Source organism: Copadichromis virginalis, linkage group LG23 (assembly GCF_057382275.1).
Source record: "Copadichromis virginalis isolate Kocher_CV1m ecotype Utaka linkage group LG23, C_Virginalis_male_GT1.1, whole genome shotgun sequence".
In the NCBI taxonomy this organism is placed as follows: Eukaryota; Metazoa; Chordata; class Actinopteri; order Cichliformes; family Cichlidae; genus Copadichromis; species Copadichromis virginalis.
Genome location: NC_140639.1, coordinates 41,451,945 through 41,475,799, shown reverse-complemented (window position 1 = coordinate 41,475,799; position 23,855 = coordinate 41,451,945). Strand labels below are relative to the sequence as shown.

The window sequence follows — 23,855 nt, the reverse complement described above, 5'->3', positions numbered from 1 at the left end:
TAAATATTAGCTGTGTCCAAATTCAGGGGCTGCATCCTTCGAATTGACTTGAACGCTAGTGCATGGGGAAAAAGAGCATAAACACGAGGTCAGAGGAAAAGAAGGAGTTTTTGCGAATCACCACAAAGCCTCTGCTATCTACTTTCTTTGATGAGCTTGACCAGTACACGCCACGCTTAATGGAAATCTTTCTGAGCAAAGGAGGGACACCTGGAAAGAAAATAAGAGGTCTCATGCTTGCCATCTCCAAGGTTTGTATTAGGATTGAGTAGACGATGTCATAGGCAGCAAAAATAACTTTTATTTGGAGATGAAGTTGTCAATTTTGTTTCGGCTTAACAAATGGTACATGCCAGGTTCTAACCTAAAGAATAATTATGCAACTTAACTGATTACCCTAGCTTTAAGAAAAACAGCCTGGTTTTGGCTCATATTATCTCCTCCTCCTCTCCAGCATGACAACATCCATACCAGACGAGCATGCATCTTGAAGTCTTTGTGCATCTACCTAAACGAAGACTATGAGAAGTTAATAAAGGAGACTTGGTGAGTCACTGTGACAGCATGTTGACTGTAACATTCTCATACAAATTGTGACGTTGCCTCAAATGCAAATTGTTAAAATTAAAATTTTGAGATTAGCAACAAGACACCTGGTATTGGGGAAAGGATGTCTTGAATACCAAACAGCATTAAGCGTTGCAATAAAGAATTTCTGGAATTTGGTATTGGAAGGAAAGAAATTTATGCATCCCGTAGTTGAACTAGATACACAAACATACAATGCATTTAACATGCATCAAGACAATATTGCTTTTGAATCTGTACTTGGATTAAAACAAGTCCTGTTGTTTTTTCATTGCTATGGTCATCAGTATTTGTAAATAGAAATGTCTATGAACTTTGAGCTGTTTAGTACTAACACTTCTATACCTGTTTTATTTTAGCAGCTGAGTTAGCCTTTTCCCGAGTCCTGTTCCCCTAAGTTACTCTTGCTATGTCCAACAAACAAATGGTTTCCTCTGCGCACCAACGGGTACCCAAATGTGCGAGCAGACATGCTTCATAATGTTCGGTACATTTACCTGGGAGTGGGGCCATCCACACTGTTTAATCCATTCACGTTGTTTTTGACTTTGTGAATGGAAAGAACACAACTCCTCCAGACACAATCTCTCGCCGTATCGGTGGGCACACTGCTTCACCATCTTGCTTGAGGTTAATGTTTGTCAGACACAGTAACGGTTGCTATAATGTGTATTTGGACAATGGCCCTTTCGGGGGAGGGGCCGGTGAGAGGTCAATTATAAGATAAGATAAGATAAGATAAGATAGAACTTTATTAATCCCTCGGGTGGGTTCCTCTGGGAAATTCGACTTCCAAAAAAAGCACAGCAACGACCGAAGTTACAGTTACAGAACTGTTATATATATATACACACACACACACACACACACACACACACACACACACACACACACACACACACACACACACACACATATAAATACAGAGACAAATATAAATAAAATATACAAAGGGGATAAATAGAATAAATAGGAATAAAAAATAAAAATACAAGTGAATTGCACATTTCAAGTATTGAGTCTATTGCACTGTTGACTATTTACAAAAAGTATTGCACAAGGTATTGTACAGTGAGGTGCAGAGGCACTACAGCTTAGTTGTTCCCCCCTCCTTTGTCCTCCTGTTTCCCCTCCCTCTCCCCTCCAGAGAGGAGTTAAACAGTCTGATGGCGTGTGGGACAAAGGAGTTTTTAAGTCTGTTAGTTCTTGTCTTGGGGAGAAGCAACCTGTCACTGAACAGACTCTTCTGATTGTTTATGGCCGTGTGCAGAGGATGCCCAGCATTGTCCATAATGTCCATCAGTTTCTTTAATGTCCTTTTCTCTGCCACTGTCACCAGAGTGTCCAGCTTCATGCCGACCACAGAGCTAGCCCTCCTGATCAGTTTCTCCAGCCTGGATGAGTCCCTCTTTGCTGTGCTGCTCCCCCAGCACACCACAGCATAGAAAAGTACTCCAGCAACCACTGACTGGTAAAACATCCTCAGGAGCTTCCTGCAGATGTTAAAAGACCTCAGCCTCCTGAGGAAGTACAGTCGGCTTTGGGCTTTTTTATACAGGTGCTCTGTGTTGCATGACCAGTCCAGTTTATTGTCCACCCACAGCCCGAGGTACTTGTACTTGTTGACCACCTCCACCTCCTCCCCCTCTATCTGAACTGGCAGTGGACCTTCTCTGGACCTCCCGAAGTCCACAACCAGTTCCTTAGTCTTTGAGGTGTTGAGTTGCAGGTGGTTTGTGTGACTCCATGCGACAAAGTTCCTCACCAGACTTCTGTACTCCTCTTCCTGATCATCCCAGATACACCCCATGATGGCCGTGTCATCTGCAAACTTCTGAATATGGCATAATTCAGAGTTGTAGCAGAAGTCAGAGGTGTACAGGGTGAAGAGAAGAGGGGACAGCACAGTTCCCTGTGGTGCTCCTGTGCTGCTGACCACTGTGTCAGACGTGATGTCCTTCAGCCTGACGTACTGTGGTCTGTCGGTGAGGTAGTCGGAGATCCAAGCCACCAGGCAGGGGTCCACCTCCATCCTGTTCAGTTTTATGCCACCTCTTTTGACATGAGAGGTGTATTTTATAATTTATGTATTGGAGTAATTACTAACAACTACTTTAGTGGTGTAATTTTCTGTTTATTACTTTGACTACTTGGATTTTATGAACAGCATAGAAACAGTTGTTTAAACACTCTCTTAAATTTTACTTTGTTGTCTTATATTTTTTCATGTAGGATACGGACAGTGAGGCAAAAAGCTGCATGGAGCAAACTGTGATGGGGGTGTACGTCATCCAGAAGGAGGGTGCTGAACCTGAAGAGGACGTTGGTGTCCTGATTGAGGGTGTGGACGCTAACACTGATTTGGGTAACATTGCACAAGCATGTGCTCTGTTGTTTGGACTCACATACTGTTTGAACCTGAGCTACCCACCAGAACTTAAATGCACCTTTGAAGTCCTCCAGAAGATACTTTTATATCTTGATGGACAAAAGCTCTCTTCAAAGGCACAGTTTCTGGAAAAACAAGCTTATGGGGTGAGAGCACTTGAAAATGACTGATAGGTCATGAATGGTTCATTGGTGCAATGGTGATTTCCAATATATAATGTTAATATTTGAGTTGTTTATATGTTTTTCTTTCATTTAAAAAATATATTTTTTAAGTTTTTGGATTCTCTCTGTTGGGCAATTCACCTTTTATACAGCACTGCAGATGATTTTTGTTTGTCCTTGGATCAAAATGGATCAGAAGTACTGACAGAAGTACTGTTCTGTTAATTATTTTTCATTTAATTTTGAGTTTGTAGTATAGGTACTAATTCACACATACCATAATGCTGTCATGTGTTGAATGGAGATATCACTGGAGTGCTTTAGTGCCCCCCCCTTTTCTCTTTTTTTTTTCTCCTTTGTAGAACAAAGTTAACATTTTACAGAAACTGCATTGAAACGGCAAAGAAATGTTCATTGTTGTTTTTAGCTGCACTGTTACTATGTTGTGTTCATGTGTCAAGGGCCTGTAAAGTTTAAGACCACTGCCACCTGTTAAGTTCAATGTATTATTGTGTCCATTTTGCTTGCTAGCATGTTTTAAGCAAGACTTGCAGTAATTGCCTTGATTAACAATATAGTTGTTCAAACAACAAGATTTAATTGTTTTCCTAAACTTTTTAACTTGTGTAGAATGAATTAAAACAAATTTCACTCTACATACTTAAATAAATCACTTCAAATCAATGTAAGTATACTATGTTGATCCAACGTAATCTGATTACATTAAACCACCAAATGCTAAATGCCCCTCAGTTAATTAAATTGTGTGCAAAAAGGGTGCCATGATTAAATTGTGTTCATCCAACAACAGATTTTTTTGAGTGTAGAACCAGCTCCTAGTGTAGGTTTAGGAGCCACTCTATGTATTTCTAAGAATGTACTTAAAACTTTCTTTTCATATCTTGACCTTTAACCATCCCCAGTCATGTTGCCAAGGGCACTGGGCACCTCGCCACTACTCTCCTCTTTCACTCTCTGTGCACTTATATATCACCATTACGTGACATAAGCCTGTCTCTCCTCTCTCCCTGTTCCTTTCTGCAGGTAACTCTGGTTGCGGAGCTGCTTTTTCCTGATATGTTATTACCAGTCGCCGGCTATCTGTCTACGTCTCTCCTATGTTGTTTGTAGTTTCTGCTTTTCTCTCTACGCTTTTCCCTCATGTCCCAACTGGTTGCCACAGACCAGTTGGTGCCCCTCCCTGAGCCTGATCCAGCTTTTCCCGTTAAAAGGATGTTATACTCCTCACCTTGCCAAGATCATGTTCACAGATAGAGAACCGCAAAGATGTAAATCAGAGCTAAATAAAAAAGCCTAGCAAATCCTTTTAATATCTCAACCTGAATCTCTACTTGCCGTCATGGCAATGGATGACAAGCCCTCTGCAGCTTCTTTTTTCCATCTGACTCAATAAAGAGAAGTTTGACTGTTTGTCCTTTTGAACTCTAATAACAACCACTCTGTCACTGCCAAGGCTGCCGGTGTTGCCACTGGTATTTTGAAAGTGTAAGTTCTCAGGAACTGATTTATTTTTTGGTAATCAAGTTGTTCTCAGCTTCAAATTGTATTATTAGCAATAAAAAAATACAGAGATAAAAACAAAATCCCCCTTACACAGGGGTTGATAGGCAGGCAGCGGACACTACATTGACTTTTGACAGTTTAACGTTTTCCTGTGTGTACTAATTGTCGTATGCATCATATACCTTTTTGAAACCACTTCCGCTATGAGAAAGCACTTGGTGACAGTGGGAAGGAAAAAACTCCCTTTTAACTCATTCACTGCCATTGACGTCTATAGCCGTCAATGGCAGTGAATGGGTCAATGGGTTTAACTCATTCACTGCCAATGGCTGGCAGTGAATGAGTTAAGAGAAAGAAACCTCCAGCAGAACCAAGCTTAGCTGCCACGACTGGTTGGGGAGAGAGGAGGGAGATAGGACAAAGGACACACTGTGGAAGAGAGCCAAATATTAATAATGTGCTGTTGTGGATACCAGTGTTAAATAAAAACATTAGAAAGCTTTCTTTTTTTTTTATTTCAGTGACCTTAATCGTCCTTTTAGCTGTGGTTGCAAATAGACTTCCAGTCCTATAGAAGTCTATGAGAAAATGTCTTTCTGTTTTGACCTCTGTAAACACTTTCCTGCTGAGTTCAGGGCTCAATCACTCACGTTTAAACATACTGAATAAAAGAAATAAGTTATTTTTGTAATTCTTGGTTATACCATGTTTCAAAATGATATTAAAAGTAGTGCTGTCAACATTAATCTCGTTAAAATGACTTAACGAGCGAATCTCTGTTAATGAGTTACCGCGGATTGCCTCGTGCGTCGGGCTGCACGTCGTCCACCTAGCTCATTAACGCGTTGACGCCGTCCAATTAAAGGCATACTCACTGGCTAAAACGTTGTAAGTCATAAGTTATTAGCCAGTGAGCATGCAGTTTCCCAATCAGACCTGCCCTTCCTCATCACATCTGAGTTTTTGGATCCAAGATCTAAAGTGCTCATCTCCAGGTTTCAAAATGGGACTTTACAAACTAGCTAGCAATGTCCATTTTTATATTGTCTATGAATTAAATGTGTTTTTGTGGCGCAGAATAGAGAGGGAAGGGAGCTAAAACAGCTTGTTTCAGACAGTTTCACACAGTTGATGAACTGAGGGGCTGGACCAAGGCCCAGTGCAGATAAAACAGGGATTATTTTGAACTGTGAATCAAGCATATTTACTTTAGTAGAGTCCAAGAATTTAAAATATAACATTTTCCCTTTTGCAGAAGGGCTGAAGTGTATCCCTGTTGACATTAGGCTAGAGGCACTGTACACCCAACATCATCAGATCAACAGAGGCAACAAACACGTAATTACCCTCACATTTACACCGATGGCCAATTTATAATTATTATTTAACCTGTGAGAGCAAGCAGAGTGCCAAGAGACAACCTATACAGCCTTACCAAAGTTTCAAATTGCTTTTCCAGTATTTAATAATGTTCCTCCAGTAAAGCACTCAATTTCCACCATCCAGCTGCGAACTATTTATCAAAAAAGTGCAAAACTCAATTTCTAGTATAACATACATGTGTTTTGCTTTGTTTTTTTAATTTGTTTCTTTTGAACCTTTTTTGGGTACACAGATTTAAGAAGAAGAAAAAAATCCTTTGGGCTGCCATTACTACTTATACTATTCTTTCCTAAATGGTAATGGAAAACCTAATCATAAGCGTTGTCCTGATCTAAAACCCTTCCAGATTGAGATACTAGGTTGTAAAATTGAGAAAAAGAATCCCATTTTCTCTTCAGCTAATGCATCTTTTAGCAGTGCTTTGAAAATCCCCTGTGAGGGTTATTTGAATATCAATAAGCCAAGAGACTGTGTGTGTGTGTGTGTGTGTGTGTGTGTGTGTGTGTGTGTGTGTGTGTGTATGTGATCAAAAAAAGAAAAAAAGCCTCCTGAGTCAAAAGTTTGCAGGCGAGCGTGGATGACCCAGACAGATGGCAGCTCTCAATCCCTGGACAGTGAAAACGAGACTCAAGGCAAAACTTGAGAGGGATGAAATTTGAATGAGCTTAAGAGGGTTGAGTTTCTCCATGAGCGAGGGGGGAAAAAATGGTGGTGCTTTTTGTTTGCCATTGCAATGGGATTCAGACAGATTAAAGCCTGGTATTTATGGCAGAGGTTCTTACTTTTTTAGATGTTTATTTTACAGCTCCCATCTATGCTTCGCAAGACCCCACAAGGTCAAGCTATCACAGTAAAAAAAAAGGGGACACCGTTAGAATCCTAACTTACTTTTCCATGAGCCTGCGCAGTGCATAGAGTAATATTTAATTCTAAGAGCTCGAGGGCAGAGGACCAGAATTGGAGTATGTGATGGCACATTGATGTACAGCCTGAACTAAAACACTATTTGGCTCGCTGTCCTGTGATGTGTCCTGAAAGAGCAACACAAAAATGAACTCAGCTATCCACATCGGCCGCAAACCAGAATCCTTGGCCCCGGGAAGGTGAATGTTGATACAAACATTAAAAAAAAAAAGAAGAAGCTGCACAGAAAATAAAATGTTAAACTGCACAAGTGAAATCCATGAATAAATGAATTCCCTTTAAGCGGTTAAAAAAAATGAACAAGAAAACATTTTGTCTGAGTTTTTGCTATAAAGTTCCCCCCTGTGTTATCCCTCTTGTCTCAAAGAGAAGCATGGTGCATTATTTACCAGCACAATAGAAAGCTGATGTAATTAATCTCAAGGCTATGAAACTAGCATGAACACCCACACGCTTAAAAGTAAAAAAGAAAGTATGGCGCAAGAAAGTCTCTCAATCCAGTCTCCGCGAATCGTGACCACACAGATTCATTATGGGCGGATTCAGACAGTGTACATCAGAGACGCCCGCTTAACTAACTGATGGCACCATCACGAGCTGACAAGAGTGGCACCGGTAAAATGTTAGGAAGTTGACAGCATGTTTAAATTTGCATAATTAGCTTCAACAGCGGCAATTAGGCCGTCAGGAATCTTTCATTAAAGCCAACAATGTCTTTGTGGATAAAATAGAAGAAGGATAAGTAAGGGTATCAAACCAGCGCTGAATAAAAATGTTAGCACAACAGAGCGGGATAAAGAGCCTAATTAACCTTTAAGGTTGATAAGGCAAACCTGTTGGCAAGCATTTGCTTATTTATACTTCCCAAGGTCACTTCTAGTTTGCTGTTAATTAAAACTAAAGTGGTTGTAGAAAAACATTCTTGCATTTCTTTTTTTAAAGGGAAGATTTGACAAAACTAACTAACACGAAGGGGAAAAAAACTACAGGAAAGCCCTTTTGTGAAACCCATTTTAACACACTTTACATAATTTTGAGTTAAATTATTTGTTATTGTTATTTTTATTCCCGTGGATTCATTTTTGTTATCGTCACAATGCTTTCTTTAAAGATATATCTTTGGGGTCGCCTTAAAAGGCAGATATGACATAAAATTTGAATATAAATTATAATGGTATAGTTACAATCCCCATGTACCAGCATCATTCGTAAATGTTGCCAATACAACAAAAGGTAGTAGGAGTTTAAGCGTACTGTCACAGATCACAAAAATGTGCCCTTATTTGACCTTGAAGGAGAGGTCAGAGGTCACATGTGACATGATATTTTAAATCGTTATATAGCACTTTCTTTGTGTTGACAAATACGCACCACACTTGAAAGAATCATAGTTTCCAAGTTATCAGGCTTTTCACTCAATTTTCGACCAATAAATCATTAAGTTGACCTTGAAGAACTTGATGAATGCAAGCCAAATTTTTTTTCTTTTTTTAATCAATCACCTGGATCACCTGTTGAGAAAGAAAAAAGAGAAAACAAGCAGAAGAAAGAAAAAAAAGGCAACATAATAAACAACATCTCGATGATCTATGGGAATGTAACAGTAAATACTAAATATTAAACATTATTGTGCAGCATGTAAGATCGACAGCGCACAGTGTGCTTTGAGGTAGGAGCCAAAAAGGGTGTAGTTTGTGTGTGTGAGCACCCGTGTGTACACCTGTGAGCGTGCTTGTTTTTAAAAGGTTCCTTCATGTAATGATCTGCTAGAGCAGTGGTTCCCAAAATGTTTTTGCTAGGCCCCCCTCCTGTTTTGCAAGAAAAATGTTCGCGTCCCCCCTTTCTCGCACGCACACGCGCGCACGCAAACACAAACACATCATCCAACCACACACAGTCATATTTTGCTCCATTGCGGTTTATTTCACACCTCAAACATTTAGTAAACAATTAAGCAAATACAAGTAATCTGCAATAAATGACAGGTAGTAATAAAATAAACTACTAACTCTTTTAGGCTACGTCCGCACCTACACAGGTATTTTTGAACACGCAGCTGTTTCGTCCACACGTAAATGACTTTTCGAATCACCGAAAACGGACATTTTTTGAAACTCCTTTTTTTGCTTTTACGTGTGGACGAGGAATACAGAGTTCATCACAACATCAAAGGTATGTGCCTTTTTTCACGTTATGCTGTGCGCCACGCTATTGTTTACATGGGATGAATTGCAGAATGGCAGATAGAGACAAAATACAGGGAGTGCAGAATTATTAGGCAAGTTGTATTTTTGAGGAATATTTTATTATTGAACAACAACCATGTTCTCAATGAACCCAAAAAACTCATTAATATCAAAGCTGAATGTTTTTGGAAGTAGTTTTTAGTTTGTTTTTAGTTTTAGCTATTTTAGGGGGATATCTGTGTGTGCAGGTGACTATTACTGTGCATAATTATTAGGCAATTTAACAAAAAACAAATATATACCCATTTCAATTATTTATTTTTACCAGTGAAACCAATATAACATCTCCACATTCACAAATATACATTTCTGACATTCAAAAACAAAACAAAAACAAATCAGCGACCAATATAGCCACCTTTCTTTGCAAGGACACTCAAAAGCCTGCCATCCATGGATTCTGTCAGTGTATTGATCTGTTCACCATCAACATTGTGTGCAGCAGCAACCACAGCCTCCCAGACACTGTTCAGAGAGGTGTACTGTTTTCCCTCCTTGTAAATCTCAAATTTGATGATGGACCACAGGTTCTCAATGGGGTTCAGATCAGGTGAACAAGGTGGCCATGTCATTAGTTTTTCTTCTTTTATACCCTTTCTTGCCAGCCACGCTGTGGAGTACTTGGACGCGTGTGATGGAGCATTGTCCTGCATGAAAATCATGTTTTTCTTGAAGGATGCAGACTTCTTCCTGTACCACTGCTTGAAGAAGGTGTCTTCCAGAAACTGGCAGTAGGACTGGGAGTTGAGCTTGACTCCATCCTCAACCCGAAAAGGCCCCACAAGCTCATCTTTGATGATACCAGCCCAAACCAGTACTCCACCTCCACCTTGCTGGCGTCTGAGTCGGACTGGAGCTCTCTGCCCTTTACCAATCCAGCCACGGGCCCATCCATCTGGCCCATCAAGACTCACTCTCATTTCATCAGTCCATAAAACCAGTCTTGAGATATTTCTTGGCCCAGTCTTGACGTTTCAGCTTGTGTGTCTTGTTCAGTGGTGGTCGTCTTTCAGCCTTTCTTACCTTGGCCATGTCTCTGAGTATTGCACACCTTGTGCTTTTGGGCACTCCAGTGATGTTGCAGCTCTGAAATATGGCCAAACTGGTGGCAAGTGGCATCTTGGCAGCTGCACACTTGACTTTTCTCAGTTCATGGGCAGTTATTTTGCGCCTTGGTTTTTCCACACGCTTCTTGCGACCCTGTTGACTATTTTGAATGAAACGCTTGATTGTTCGATGATCACGCTTCAGAAGCTTTGCAATTTTGAGACTGCTGCATCCCTCTGCAAGATATCTCACTGTTTTTGACTTTTCTGAGCCTGTCAAGTCCTTCTTTTGACCCATTTTGCCAAAGGAAAGGACGTTGCCTAATAATTATGCACACCTGATATAGGGTGTTGATGTGATTAGACCACACCCCTTCTCATTACAGAGATGCACATCACCTAATATGCTTAATTGGTAGTAGGCTTTCGAGCCTATACAGCTTGGAGTAAGACAACATGCATGAAGAGGATGATGTGGACAAAATACTCATTTGCCTAATAATTCTGCACTCCCTTTACTGTTACTGTTAGTCTGACTATCTTCAGGTTTTATATGCTTACACACGCAGTTACTGTCCCTCCATTTAGAAAGGCAGAGGTGTCACGGTGTGATTATTTTACTGTAGTTGTTTATTTTTTCATGTGTAATAATATTCAACATTGCTATCAATGCATTTTTCAAAAAATGCCTCTCTGTGCAAAATGGGTTTAAAAACATAAACAACTGTGGGATATTGTTTGTCTGTGATTTGAACAGCCCAGCGCTGCTCCCAACGCAGGGAAAACCAATTCTACAGGGGAGACCTACCTCGGCACTTGTGCAGGTGAAAGCAAAGGGAAGATATGCTTCACCATATTTTTTAGTCTTTGGCTTAGAATGAAGTTGGTTTGGAAACATATTCAGCGATGCTTCATCTCCTGCTTTGCGTTTCTGTGGGCGCCCCGTGCTAGCAGTGTCCAAGCGTTGTTTTGTTTTTTTCCCTTTTCATCCCGCGCCCCCCCTGCAATGGCTCTACGCCCCCCCCAGGGGGCGGGCCCCACACTTTGGGAAGGTCTGTGCTAGAGGGTGTGGGGAGCCACAGCGCAGTCCTCCAGGGCATGAAGCAGGTATGAAGGAGATCAAGACTCCAGACATCCAGAGGCCCCCAGAACACAAGAGACCAAGGAAGACCAACAGAGGGGCAGCCGCGCCACTGTCCCAGAAAGAGCTGAGGAGAGCCCCAGATGAGGGGTCACTCAGCAGCCGCGGAGCAGAAGCCAGGGGGGGTTGCAGTGACGTGCCCGTGAGCTCCGCCGACAGCCAGCTGTGCCTGAGTGACTGAGCCCCAGGCCGAGAGGCCGAGGGCACCCGACCCCCGAAGTGGCCCAAGCAAGCCCCAGGCTCCAGGCCCCGACAAGCAGCCACCAAGGAGTGAGCCGGTGGATACACGGACGCCCATCCCCAGACACAAAGAACCACCAACGCACCGATATCTGCAGGCGTCTGCCACTGGCAGGGGAAGTGGTGGGGGGAGATAGGCCTCCATACCATGGAGGGCCTGAGATGTCCCTAGAGAGGTGGCGTCTGATACCCGACCTGACATATAGACACAGACATACAGGCACACACAGATACATCCATTCCCACCCTCATGCTCTCATATGCAATTACTCAACACTCACCCAACGTGGAGACAGACATAAAGAGACACTGTACACACAATCACACTCCCCAAGCGTACTCTATACCCCAGGTATAGGTACCCTTGCATCTGGAGGGGGAAACTGCACCCAGACCCAGGTAGTGTTACCCTTTTCCCTGGGGTGGAGAGAAGCAGACTGTCCTGGCTCGGCAGCAGCAGGGAGGCCCCACATTCCAGACCCCAATCGGATGGCCAACTCCTCCTCCCAGCCCCCCGCTCCAGCAGGCCGCAGAGAACGGGGGTGTGTGAAGACTCCAAACCTCCCTCCACCCGCTCATTGTAGTGTTGATGCATGTGTGTTCTAAGGTGCATTTAAAACCCAGGAGGGCATGGAGCTACCTGCCAGAGAGCAGCAGGTAAGCGCATGGTCCCTCCTGCTAGCCCTCAATGTCTACGTGTATTTAAAATTGAGAGGTGGGCAACAACGCCAGGGGTGAGGTATACACCCTGATGGTCTTTTGGATTCCGTGTAGAGTGCCCACCCCCAAGATCCTATATGTATGTGTAATGAGAGTGTGAGTAATGTGAATGTCTAAGTTGTGGGATAAAATTGAGGCACAGGCAGCCAGAAGGGAACAGAGGGGGGGATGCCTCCCCTGCACCCTGGTGACACACCTTTACCCCAAGGCCCTGCATGTGTGGGTGATTGTGGTGGAGCGGGAAGAGGGAGGCAGCTGGAGATGGTGAGGGAAGGAAGGGAGGGGCAAGTGACCCCTCCCTGGGGCCAGCTCCCCCGCTGACCCCAGTAGGCACCCCCATACTCTGCAACCCGCCAGGGAAAGGGGGCCCAGGCCCGTCTGGACCAGGGCCTAGTGCAGCAGCGCCTCCCGGCCCCACAGAGCCCGGGACAGTCCACCCGACCCCACCACAGAGAAAACTGCACCCACCCCGTCATCCACTCATCTTCCAGACTACACAAGACAATAGATGCCCAGGCTGAGATCTTCCTCCACCTCTCCTATATCTCCCCCTCCTGCAGAGTGAGTTCCTGAAGAGAGGAGAGCTCCTGCAAGATGTAACAAGTCAAATTTTATTGGATCACTTACATAACTTCACTCTACATGTCCACAATGTTATCAGTTATCATCATTCATACAAAACCTTTCAAGCTACCGTGTTTACAGACAGAAAGAATGACACACATCCAAACGTTACCAAAACCACAACCTCCTTGGAAAGGTAATATACCAAACCAAAACACTTTCAAACAATAAAAGAGAAACTAAAACTAGGAATTACATTCTAGAAACTAAATGAAACTAAACTGAAGCCAAAAAAAACCTGTGAACTATGTTTGACCGTTTTCTTTTTAATCTATGATCTTCTTTTTTTTTCTTTTTGTGCACACATTGCATTGCATTCTACTTGCAAAAAGAAACTTGCTCATGACTTTCTAAATACTTTCCTGATGAGTTCATGGTCTAAATAACTAGTTTCAGATCTTTTTGAAGACAACATGAGGTTCACTTTGTAAATTATGGTTGCATAAGCAAGGTGCGCTTTTAGGGCAGACGTTCCCTGTAACTGATTAGTTGCAATCCAGTCAGCCTGTAGTCCTCCTCTGTTTCTCTGTCAGATCCACATTTTGAGCCTAAGTCATTTTGGTCTAAAGATCAATCAGTAAACATCTGGCAACCACCAGTTGCGAGGGAATTATTATTTTTCCTTGACCAGTTGGGAAGTCGTTGCTGGAGGTTGACGTCAGTGGTTGTGTATCAATTACTAAAGCCCCAGTCATGGTAAGTGACCCTCCTAGCAACCACAGAGCTTTGTTCCCTAGCATATTATTGTGTTTGCTTGTAGTTTTGCCACTTTTCTCTGAGCATTAGTGAAACTGTGAGAAGTGTGACAGGGACTGAAAATATCAAGTCATCAAGTAAAAATTGCACTTTCGAGGTCAACATTTTTTTTCTAGTTTACTGCCACTTGCCTACTAGTGAGTCAGTATTTGCAAACACATTGGCTTCTTCCATGCAAACTACATGCTACCTACTACTAAACAAAACAATCACAAGACGTTTTTCTGCATACATTTTTGCAACCATTTTCATGCTAGTTCCCAAACCGCTGGTGGGTGCCAAGGCGCCACTGACTGGTCTCTAGCCCCCCATTACTTGTGATATCTGGTTTCAAAGCTGCAAGATGAAGTTTAACATTTAAACCTAACCAATCAATAGGTGACATCAAGGCAGCTTTGCCATCTTTTATATACAGTCGGTGCTCTGACAAGCTTTGTCTCTGAAAACAGCAGGCTGCTGCAGCTACAAATGAAATCATGATAGCAGTGAAGCTGACAATGAGCTGAAATTTGCTGTGAAGCCAAGGGCAGCTGCAGTCTTTGATGATAATTTTTAGTTTATAACTATGAGTAACAGTGTTCATGCTGCTTTAAAGAGCAGCACTTCACTCAGATCAAGCCTTTGAAGACACATTTTTAATCAATTCAAATTTTAAATCAGCCAAGGAAATCAGGTGCTTCAACTTCAAGTCTTGATGTTCTGTTTTGTGCATAGAGTATTTAAAGATATCACGGACACCATATCGTAGTCCAGTACCAGCACGATACTCAAATGATCAAGCTGATGTTTAAATAAAATACTGGAGTTTTCAAAAAGTTTATGCTTACAGCATTTGGTGGATTCTATGAGTATTTCTGTTAATTAAAGGGACTGAATAGTCTTGATTACATGAAGCTGACAAATGCACTGAAAACAAACCTTTGCTATAAATGATAACTACATTTTGCAGATTATAAAGTAGAAGGGCAGTGGTCTGTCATGTAGCTTTAATGCAGTTTGGGAAATCCTAAACCAATAATTTCAGCTGAGGATAGTAGGGTTTAATGTCAACAAGGAAATGACAGTGCTTAGATAGTAGATGACAACAGAACAGAATGTTTTGTGACTCATCGATGCAAAATCCATTGCTTACTAAACAATAACTGCTAACCATGATGATAGTAAACCAGAACTTCAAAAATTAAGATTTACGTATGTGCTATGATAATATTTGATTTAATGGCTACATCATTTATTTTGAAAATCTTTCACTTTCAGACCTTTTAAATGTGTGTACGGCACCCAGATCTTGGCTATGCGCACACTCAGAAAAATAAAGGTGCCAACTGGAATTAAAAGTGGTTCTTTAGACTGATGCCATAGAAGAACCTTTTTTGGTGCCACAAAGAACCTTTCAAACAAAAGTTCTTTGAAGAACCATTTCTTTCAGTGGTTCATTGAAGAACCTTCAAAGGTGCCCCAAAGAACCATCAAGAAATGGTTCTTTGGGGCACCTTTAAAGGTTCTTCAATGAACCACTGAAAGAAATGGTTCTTCAAAGAACCATTTTTAAAAAGATCCTTCAAATGGTTCTTTAAAAGAACCATTTTAAAGAACCTTTTTTGAGTGGTTCTTTAAAGAACCATTTTAAATCTTTCAAAATAAAATGTATCATAAATTGAATTTGAGTAGGGTAAAATAAATACAAGCACATAGACATATATTAATGGTTTATTGGCACTTTGTATTACAGAAAAAGACATTTTAATGCTAAGCACAACACCACTACTAATAATAGCATATAAGTCATTTAAACAGTAATAATTAAATATCTTTACTATAAATACATATAAATATTATACTATAGATAAAACAACAATTTTTACATTAGAAATAGCAATACTTTCATAACAGACAATTAAACAACACATTTTCATCAGCATGTTTGCATTTTCAGTAAAACTATTTCAAGAACAATCTTTTTATTTAAATTATCAATGAACTGCAGCCTTAAGTTATGTAAGTTAAGTTTAATGTGAGACTCATGGTCCTTTGTTAGTCCACATTGGGATAATTTCAGTCTCTCACCTGCACTATGCTGGCAATCTATGAGATATTTAATGCATTTGCCACTCTTTGCACAGCTACTGGTACAGGTGTAGTCAGAGTTCCCAAGTTGAGAACAAATGCCTCCAAAAAGCAAAATGTCTTTTTTAGTTCACTTGGATAGGCAACATTGTAGACATGGTACAGGGAGAAGACAATACCCATCGCCAATGAAATGTCCATTTCCCCACTGTCCAGAATCCTTTTTTGTCCATCCATCTGGACATTGACCTCAGTTGAATCACTCAAGGGCTTGCCGTCACTGCTGCTGAGTACGATTGTAGGTATCGGGCTGTGTGGATCCTGAAACAGAAATTAAATTCTTGAAATGAGGAGTATAGTTTAAATAAGTATAAACAACAGCTGTCCCAATGAAAGTATAAAACTCCTGTAAAATACTGGATTTGTTCAAGACCCCCCCCCCTCTCACCATACCAAAAAATATATAAATTTACCTTATTTATGACGAAGAGATGAGAGGCATTTTCTTTGAAAATAGATGGCAGGAGAAGAACAGCTGTGTTTACCATCTGACCTGAAAAATAAAGAGAAATATGTAAGTATTTTCTGGCCAATTTTGTTAATGCAAAGGTGTAAAGGCCATATGAGTGCCTTTATCAGGAGTTGAATGTCTTGCAGAACATAAGCATTAGTGCAGTAAATGTATACCTAATTAACTTTTCAGTGTAATTCAGTGTAAATGTTAAGCATTTATACAAAACCCCCAGAATGTTGTTCAGTTCTGTAAGTTGCTAGCTTTAAATAATTTGAGTCCTAAAGAACTTGCAAAGCAAGTCTAGCTGCCACTGAACATTTTTTGGGATAAACATTGTGTGAATGACTGAAAATCTTCATAGAGTATTTCCTTGACTTATTCGAATAATGGTGTAATTAATCGTTTTTTTGATGAAATCCACACCTACTCTCCTTCAAAGAACTGGTGGAACTGTATAGTAACGACTCTACATATGTAACGATGCTACATATAGCATCGAGGGTATATCAGTTAAATCTTAAAGTACATCATTGCAGAGACGAGACAGGAGAAATGTCAGTCTGTGGATATTGTAAAGCAGCGGTCCCCAACCTTTTTTGCGCCACGGACCGGTTTATGCCTGACAATATTTTCATGGACTGGCCTTTAAGGTGTCGCGGATAAATACAACAAAATAAAACTAGTACCGGTACCGAAAAAAAGAAAATTTATTCATAACACACGTGAAAAGACCCAGGAAAACAGAGTAAACGATAAAAACGATAACGAAATAACGCTGAAAACTGATAAAAACCCTGAAAAACTATACATTTCACACCTGAGCCTCAACTCTCGCGGCCCGGTACCAAACGACTCACGGACCGGTACCAGTCCGAGGCCCGGGGGTTGGGGACCGCTGTTGTAAGGGACACTGTGTTTACTAATGTGCTGTATGTGAAACCTTAAAAAGTGGTATCTGAGATAGGAGTTAAAAATGTTTTTGCTCATTATTGCCAAGTGCCCTCACCTTTTCTTTCAGTGTCTGTCTGGCTCTCATCAACAGATTTTAAGCAGAGGCTTTTAAGGTTGCTGTTTGGGGCTATTGACACAAGCTTCGCTGCCAACTTACTGAATCCTCGGATTACTTTTTTGTCCACATCAGTTTTAAGTAACATGGAAGCCTCTTCAAGAAGCTAAAATAAAGGATAAACATATACATATTAGCTTTGTACCATAATATATACCATTATATAGCAAACCAGAACAATCATTATTTCACACATCAATTATCATTAGAGAAGAAATTATAATTTTGCATTTGTTTACTTTAATTCTCAAGTACACATTGCTGTGCAAAAGGGATGTTTAGACTATTCTTCCCAAAAAACTATCATTGGCATCAGATTAGTCCAAAATTATCCTGTAGCATGAAAATAAAACCAAAGAGAAAGACATAGTCAATGTGGCAATTTCTGTTAGTGTTCTGTTAGTGTACTTTTATTACTCATGAAATCTGCTGAGTCAGTCACTTTGCCTGTCCTGTAGGTACATGATTATTAGAAGTCTGTATAAATGTGCAGCACATCAGTACATATTCGTGTTTTTGCTGTGCACTATTGTTATTGTTGTTTTTTGCTGCAGTTTTTGATAAAACACTCACCACAACAGGGATAGTGAGACATGGGAATTCTCGTAGAACCTCTTCAGTAGTATGCTGAAGAATGTAGTGTGTTCTGTACTTCTGTATTTTCCTGAGGTGCGTTTGAATGACATCCACATTTGGCCTAGTTTTTTGGCACTCTTGCTTAATCACTGATACATGTTGGTCGGTGCTCCTTTCATCCTCCCCATCGTCAAGAGGATTGATATCCTGGTTATTAAAAAGTTTAGCAAATATTGAGAGAAAAAACAAACAAACAATACTTTTAACTTTTATGTACAATTTAAAATGGCAAACAAACATTGAGCATATTTAACTTGCCTTGGTTTTTTTCAAAAGGATACAGGGCTGGATATCTGATGATCTTTTTCTTCCTGAATTTGGAACTGAGTATTTCTGTCTCATTTTTTCAATTTCCTCTACGTCTACTAGTGGTCTTCTTTCCTTTTTAAACTTGTTCCTGAGAGACTCATGCAGAGCATCCTACAAATGATAAAAATGTAACTAATTATTCATAAATAGGTCCAACTAGGTCCTCCCTTTATGCAAGACATTTACCAGAAAACTTTGAGTGACATAAAGCTGGTAGGTTTGCTGTAATCATGTCATAACCTAATTAGTTCCTATTTACAGATCTCTTCTTTAACTCTTAGGAGTTGATCGAACACATGATATAAAGGTTTGGAGCACTTTAGATTGGCACTTTGCAGTTAAACATAGGTTGGAGTGCTGACACAGTATGCTTTTCTTTGTGTTGCCTTCCACTGCAAGAAGAAGTAAGAAGTATGTTTAGAGTTTGTTACAAGACATGAATATACGTGTCCTTGTGTCCTGCATCAGGAATATCCGCATATTTAAAACGTACAATAACAGCTGCTGAACTACAGAAACAGAATCATAACAGAGAGTAAGAGTGGCTGTGACATTTCAATTTGAAAGTAAATGGGTGTGTGATGCACATCAACGCTGGAGAAACAGAACAGGGCTTGCGTCAACCCCTTGCCCCCCACCCTCCAACACCATAAACCTAGGGGAGGGGAAACACTGGATTGTATGAATGTACAATTCAGTGAATCAACCAGTCAACTTAAGACTCACTCTTTCAGCTTCTCTACAGCAGACAAAAATTTCACTTGGTCTTTCACTTTTGGAAAAAGACGCTCACTCATTCTTTCAGTCATCTGCAGAAGTGTCGATCCATCGATTTCATTGTCTGTGGCACAGAAAAACAATAAGACACGATCAAAACAGAAATGAGCATGTCGAAGATAAAGAATAAAAATATTATAAAACATTACTAAAAAAACAGCTATGAGTTCATTAGTGACTATAGATGATGACAGACCTGTGGAATAGCCAAAAAGTGGTTAAAATCATTTTAACAGTGGTTGACAACTCCTAACTAAAAAGTCATGGTTTAGGATGTATCTTACCTAACTTTGGTATGGACTGCCTTAAAAGGTCGGTGGATCAGTGTAATGAAGTCTTGACCATCACATCTGTATGCGTCCAAAGCATGAAAGTCTACCTCATCCCCAGGCTTGAATATCAACAGATCATCAGTCTCTCTGATGTGGTATGATTGAAGGTGTCTTATAAACTCCAGTGTTGTGAAAAGTCTTCCAACAAGAAACCAGTTGGCCCTGATATACACAATCAGGACTATTTTCACAAACAGTGGAATTTGCTCTGCATGCACAAGTTCCAAAATGAAGAAATCTCCAACTGCATATTTTACAGAGTTTAAAATGATGCATTTACTTGTCCAGAGTTTCTCATCCACAGTAACGGCTGTCTCCAAGTTTTGCAAACAAATCTGCAAGTTCACTGGAAGTTCTTGAAGTGATAAGTTATTAACTGCTGCTTGTGTATGATCGCTCCTGATGATCCGTTCAGGCTGCCACTCCCAGCATTGACGAAGCTGATTCCTCTTTGCCAAAGTCTGACAAATATTAATATAGTTATTGGTGATTCTTGCTACTGTCTTGAAATATTGATGTCTGGCTTCAAACCTCATGCACCAATGAGAGCGGAGTGACCCATAATCAAGGATGAGCTGAGGATAATGTAGCAGAAAATGCAGCTTGGGTGTAAACACACCAGGAAACAGATTGATGAAATCTGTCAAAAAGTAAGTGATCAGTTCATGTAGATTACTAATCCAGTCAGTGCTGATGGTTGGAGCAAGAATAATCTCTCCTATTTCTCGAACCAAAAGATAAAGCTGCCAAAACTTGTTACCCTTTTCAATCCTGGAGCCTATGACGAAAGGCAGAGTCCTAAATAATGTCCATTTCTCAACAGCAGTTCCAGAGATATTTCCATCCAGTGCTACCTTCTCAGATATTAGAGCAGGTTTGGAGGTGCAGTCATTCTGTCCAAAACTAAAAGTCCTTATGCTGTCATTCACCTCTTGGATAGTAACGGTTTTGTCCTCGTGCAAGGCTTTTACAACAGACTTCAAAACAAGAGGAATGACCCCCTCAAGAAAATCATGCATTACATCAGGTGGGAATGCATTTGTGGTATCAAAATATGACAGCTTGTTGAAGGCACATGGGCCAGTTACACCATACACTGACCTACAGTGGGGGTCATCTTCAACACATTGCAGATGGTCCTTGTAATGACACATACAAAACCTGCATATTCTACCATTACTGAATGAGCAGCTAAAACCTGCAAGTGTGTGAGAGGTTAGGTTGTCTGCAGATATTGTGGCCAGACCACCTTTGATGCAGTACTGTCTGTCTTCAAATTTTAATCGTAATCCACGTTCTTGCAAAACCTGTAGGTCACAAATTAATGGTTCTAATATTTTCTCAAATCCATATGTTTTCACCAATCTATGTTTGACAAGTATCAACAGATGAATATGTCTTAAAACAGATCTGTCTTTTGGTGGAATATTTCCCAAAGTAAAATAAAATGCAGACACTTTATGTAGACGTTTCTTTGATCCTAATGGATTAGCAACTTCAAATTCATCACTGTACAACTGAATTCTCAAATGTGGGTTGTCTGTGTTAAAAAAATCACTTTCTTTGTAAATTTTCCCATCACTAAAATCTGTTAAGGTTTCAGGAGCACGGGATTCTGGCCTAAAAATTTGTCTTAAAATGTTAGGATCATTACATATTAATTCTAAGACTTTTAGAAGTGGCATATACTGAAAAGTGTCCTGTTTCCCAGTAAAAGGATCTATTCCCAGGATACATTCAACAGGTTCAATCAGGTTTAATTTCTCAACACAGTATCTGTCTAGTTGATATGTGTTGCTGACTGCACTGAAGCAATGTTCTACCAAACTATTGTCATCAATATAATGAAAACTTGATATATCAAAATTAAGAGTCTGCAAACATTTAGAAAATATCTCCCTATAGTTTTCAATAAAATACTTGAAAAGTGACTCTACTTCAATAAGAACAAATGTTTGAACTTTTCTATTTACAATACTTTTCTCTTGAAGATTCAAGGAAAACAATGCCAGTTGTTTTCTCACAGTCTCTGTAAAGTTCTCTACAAGTTCACTCAGAGTTCGTTCAGATGATTGGGGAAATTCAACAGTTTCCTGGATGACAGGGTCACAGTCTGGGGCAGACTCTAATCCTTGTTTCTGATATTTATGTTTCTTCCTTGTGTGATTTTTCAAAGATTTCACAGACAAAAACTTTCTGGGACAGTCTTCTAGTCTGCAGACAATGAAGAATCCACATTCACTTTCATGGTATATCTGTTGATGTTTCAGCAGTTTTTCATATGTTGGTTTTCTTGTGGAGCACTGTGGACACTGATATGGCACATCCATAGAAATGCTCACCTACAAAGACCTGTTGATAATCTGCCAATTCATTTTCCCCAAGCCAAAGAGATACTTCTCCAACAGTCCACTGCTGAGCCATGATCTGTTAAAACAAAACAAAATGCCATTACATTGTTTTATTCTGTGACATCAAAAACTTATTTATTTTTTATTCATTCATTTTCCAAGCCGCTTTATCATCATAAGGATCGGAGGGGTGCTGGAGCCTATCCCAGCTGTTTTTTTTAGGCGGGGTAGACCCTGGACAGGTTGCCAGTCCATGGCAGGGTTGTCATTCAGATATGTATGTTTGGATTGTGGGTGGAAACCCACACAGAAACAGGGAGAACATGCAAACTCCACACAAAAAGGCACCCGGTTGACCCCGGGAATTGAACAGAGTCTTTCTAGCTGTGAGGCAGCAGCGCTAACCACTATACCACCGTTTATTCTAACTTTTAAGCCTTCTTCAGATAAATATTGATTATTTTATGCTTTCGATTATCTGGTCTTGTTAGTATAATGACCTCTTTTTTGCCTAATATATGATGTTGGATAAATGAAATGTACATAAAAAAAATTTAACTATAATAAAAACGGACATTATCTTGGTAACATCAAATGACTGGAGCATAATTTGTCAACTACTCTGAAAATAAGTTATACAGTAACAGTCAAAGACAACTTCTCATGTGTCACATTTCTGTTTATTCAAAACACTTATGCATTGCTGTATTTTATACAGCTACTCCACAATTCAAAGTACAGGCTACTGAATTTCTGAGTTTCTAGACCAGACACAGAGCTCACACAACAGGCTTCAGGCGCCATTTTGGCGACTTTAACCATATTATTAATTTTAATATCTGTCTAGCTGACATTAGTTTATGTACGCAGCACGCAATATAGCCACATATTTTACAGGCCAAATTAATTGGGAGCACCTTCACTTAATTGTAACAGTGGTTTTGTTAGGAAAACAGTTCTTTATACCAGATACTAAACTGCGTTAACGTCAAAGGCTAACGTATCTAACCATTACTGTTAGCACAACATTAACAGCAAGCTACAATGACGAGTAACAAAAACAAAACAATAAAAAGGTTTTATGAAAATGTTTTACCTTTTCCAACAGTCCAGGAATCCAGAATCCTTTAAAGACCAGCAGGTACTGAAGACTGTTATCCACTGGCAACGTCCGAGAGAAAGTTTTCTTTCCGTTAGAAAGTTCAAGGCTCGCGCGATCTGTGTGCGCATGCGCATCCCTACAGTTGCCCCCCCCCCCTTTGGTTGTACTACGTGTTCTAACGTCTCTCTCTCTCCCTGTCATTTATTTGGCTTGACACATATAATAATAAATTGCGCAGTGATAAACAAGTACTCAGATCATTATGATATATATATATATATATATATATATATATATATAGAGAGAGAGAGAGAGAGAGAGCGAGAGAGAGAGCAAGAGAGAGAGAGAGCAAGAGAGAGAGAGAGAGAGAGCAAGAGAGAGAGAGCAAGAGAGAGAGAGAGAGAGAGAGAGAGATCTGATATAGATCAGTATCTGAATCTGTCTAATATCCCCCGAATGGATTGTTAATTTATAAATTCACCATATTCATAAACGGCTTAATAATAAATTCTATATTCTGTTACCACATTATTTGTGATCAGTGGGTTTGCAGGGTGGGTGCTGGGGGTCTTCAGGCTTTGGCACCCACCCCTGCCATCAGAATATTTTTAAGCAAGTGTTTCTAACTTTAATTTGAATATTCAGTATCCCACCATCTGCCCCCCCCCCCGCACACAAACAAAACACACAGTATAATTTAAACCCTCATTAAAGTGAATATTATTTATGCCATTTTACACCAACAAACTCAGATAGCTAAGGATGAAGAACCTTTTGTTCTTTAAAGAACCATTTGTAATAGCTGAAGAACCATCCACAAAATAAAAAGGTTCTTTGACGTATGATGGTTCTTTAAAGAACCATGAAGACATCTGAAGAACCATTTAAGAACCATAATTTTTCTGAGTGCACGGTTTAGAAATGAGTGCCCTTCTACACCTCTTGAAGAGACTAAG

The 23,855-nt window shown here is 40.2% G+C and overlaps 1 protein-coding gene, 1 long non-coding RNA gene and 1 pseudogene across 4 annotated transcripts in view; 1 reads left to right on the top strand and 2 right to left on the bottom strand.

The window, feature by feature from the left end:
• The window catches only part of LOC146681643 (uncharacterized), a 30,545-nt gene that overhangs the window by 1,896 nt on the left and 4,794 nt on the right, over nt 1-23,855 (bottom strand). The gene's annotated exons all lie outside the window — the stretch shown is intronic.
• Nucleotides 180-3,296, top strand: LOC146681645 (uncharacterized; annotated as a pseudogene). Its single transcript, XR_014917856.1, has 3 exons — nt 180-251; nt 455-556; nt 2,821-3,296. The product of XR_014917856.1 is annotated as an uncharacterized LOC146681645 (transcript).
• Nucleotides 15,438-23,014, bottom strand: LOC146681644 (uncharacterized). 2 transcript variants are annotated; one of them, XM_085449154.1, is made up of 9 exons: nt 22,894-23,014; nt 21,789-21,873; nt 19,399-19,608; nt 19,064-19,178; nt 18,287-18,448; nt 17,966-18,175; nt 17,333-17,498; nt 16,286-16,365; nt 15,438-16,133 (listed from the first exon to the last, which is right to left on the bottom strand). In XM_085449154.1, exons 5-9 carry the CDS (start codon nt 18,368-18,370, stop codon nt 15,831-15,833), a joined length of 843 nt encoding a protein of 280 aa, XP_085305280.1. In that variant the 5' UTR covers nt 18,371-18,448; nt 19,064-19,178; nt 19,399-19,608; nt 21,789-21,873; nt 22,894-23,014; the 3' UTR covers nt 15,438-15,830. The 2 variants fall into 2 exon arrangements, with proteins under 2 accessions (XP_085305280.1, XP_085305279.1); XM_085449153.1 differs by lacking the exon at nt 19,399-19,608.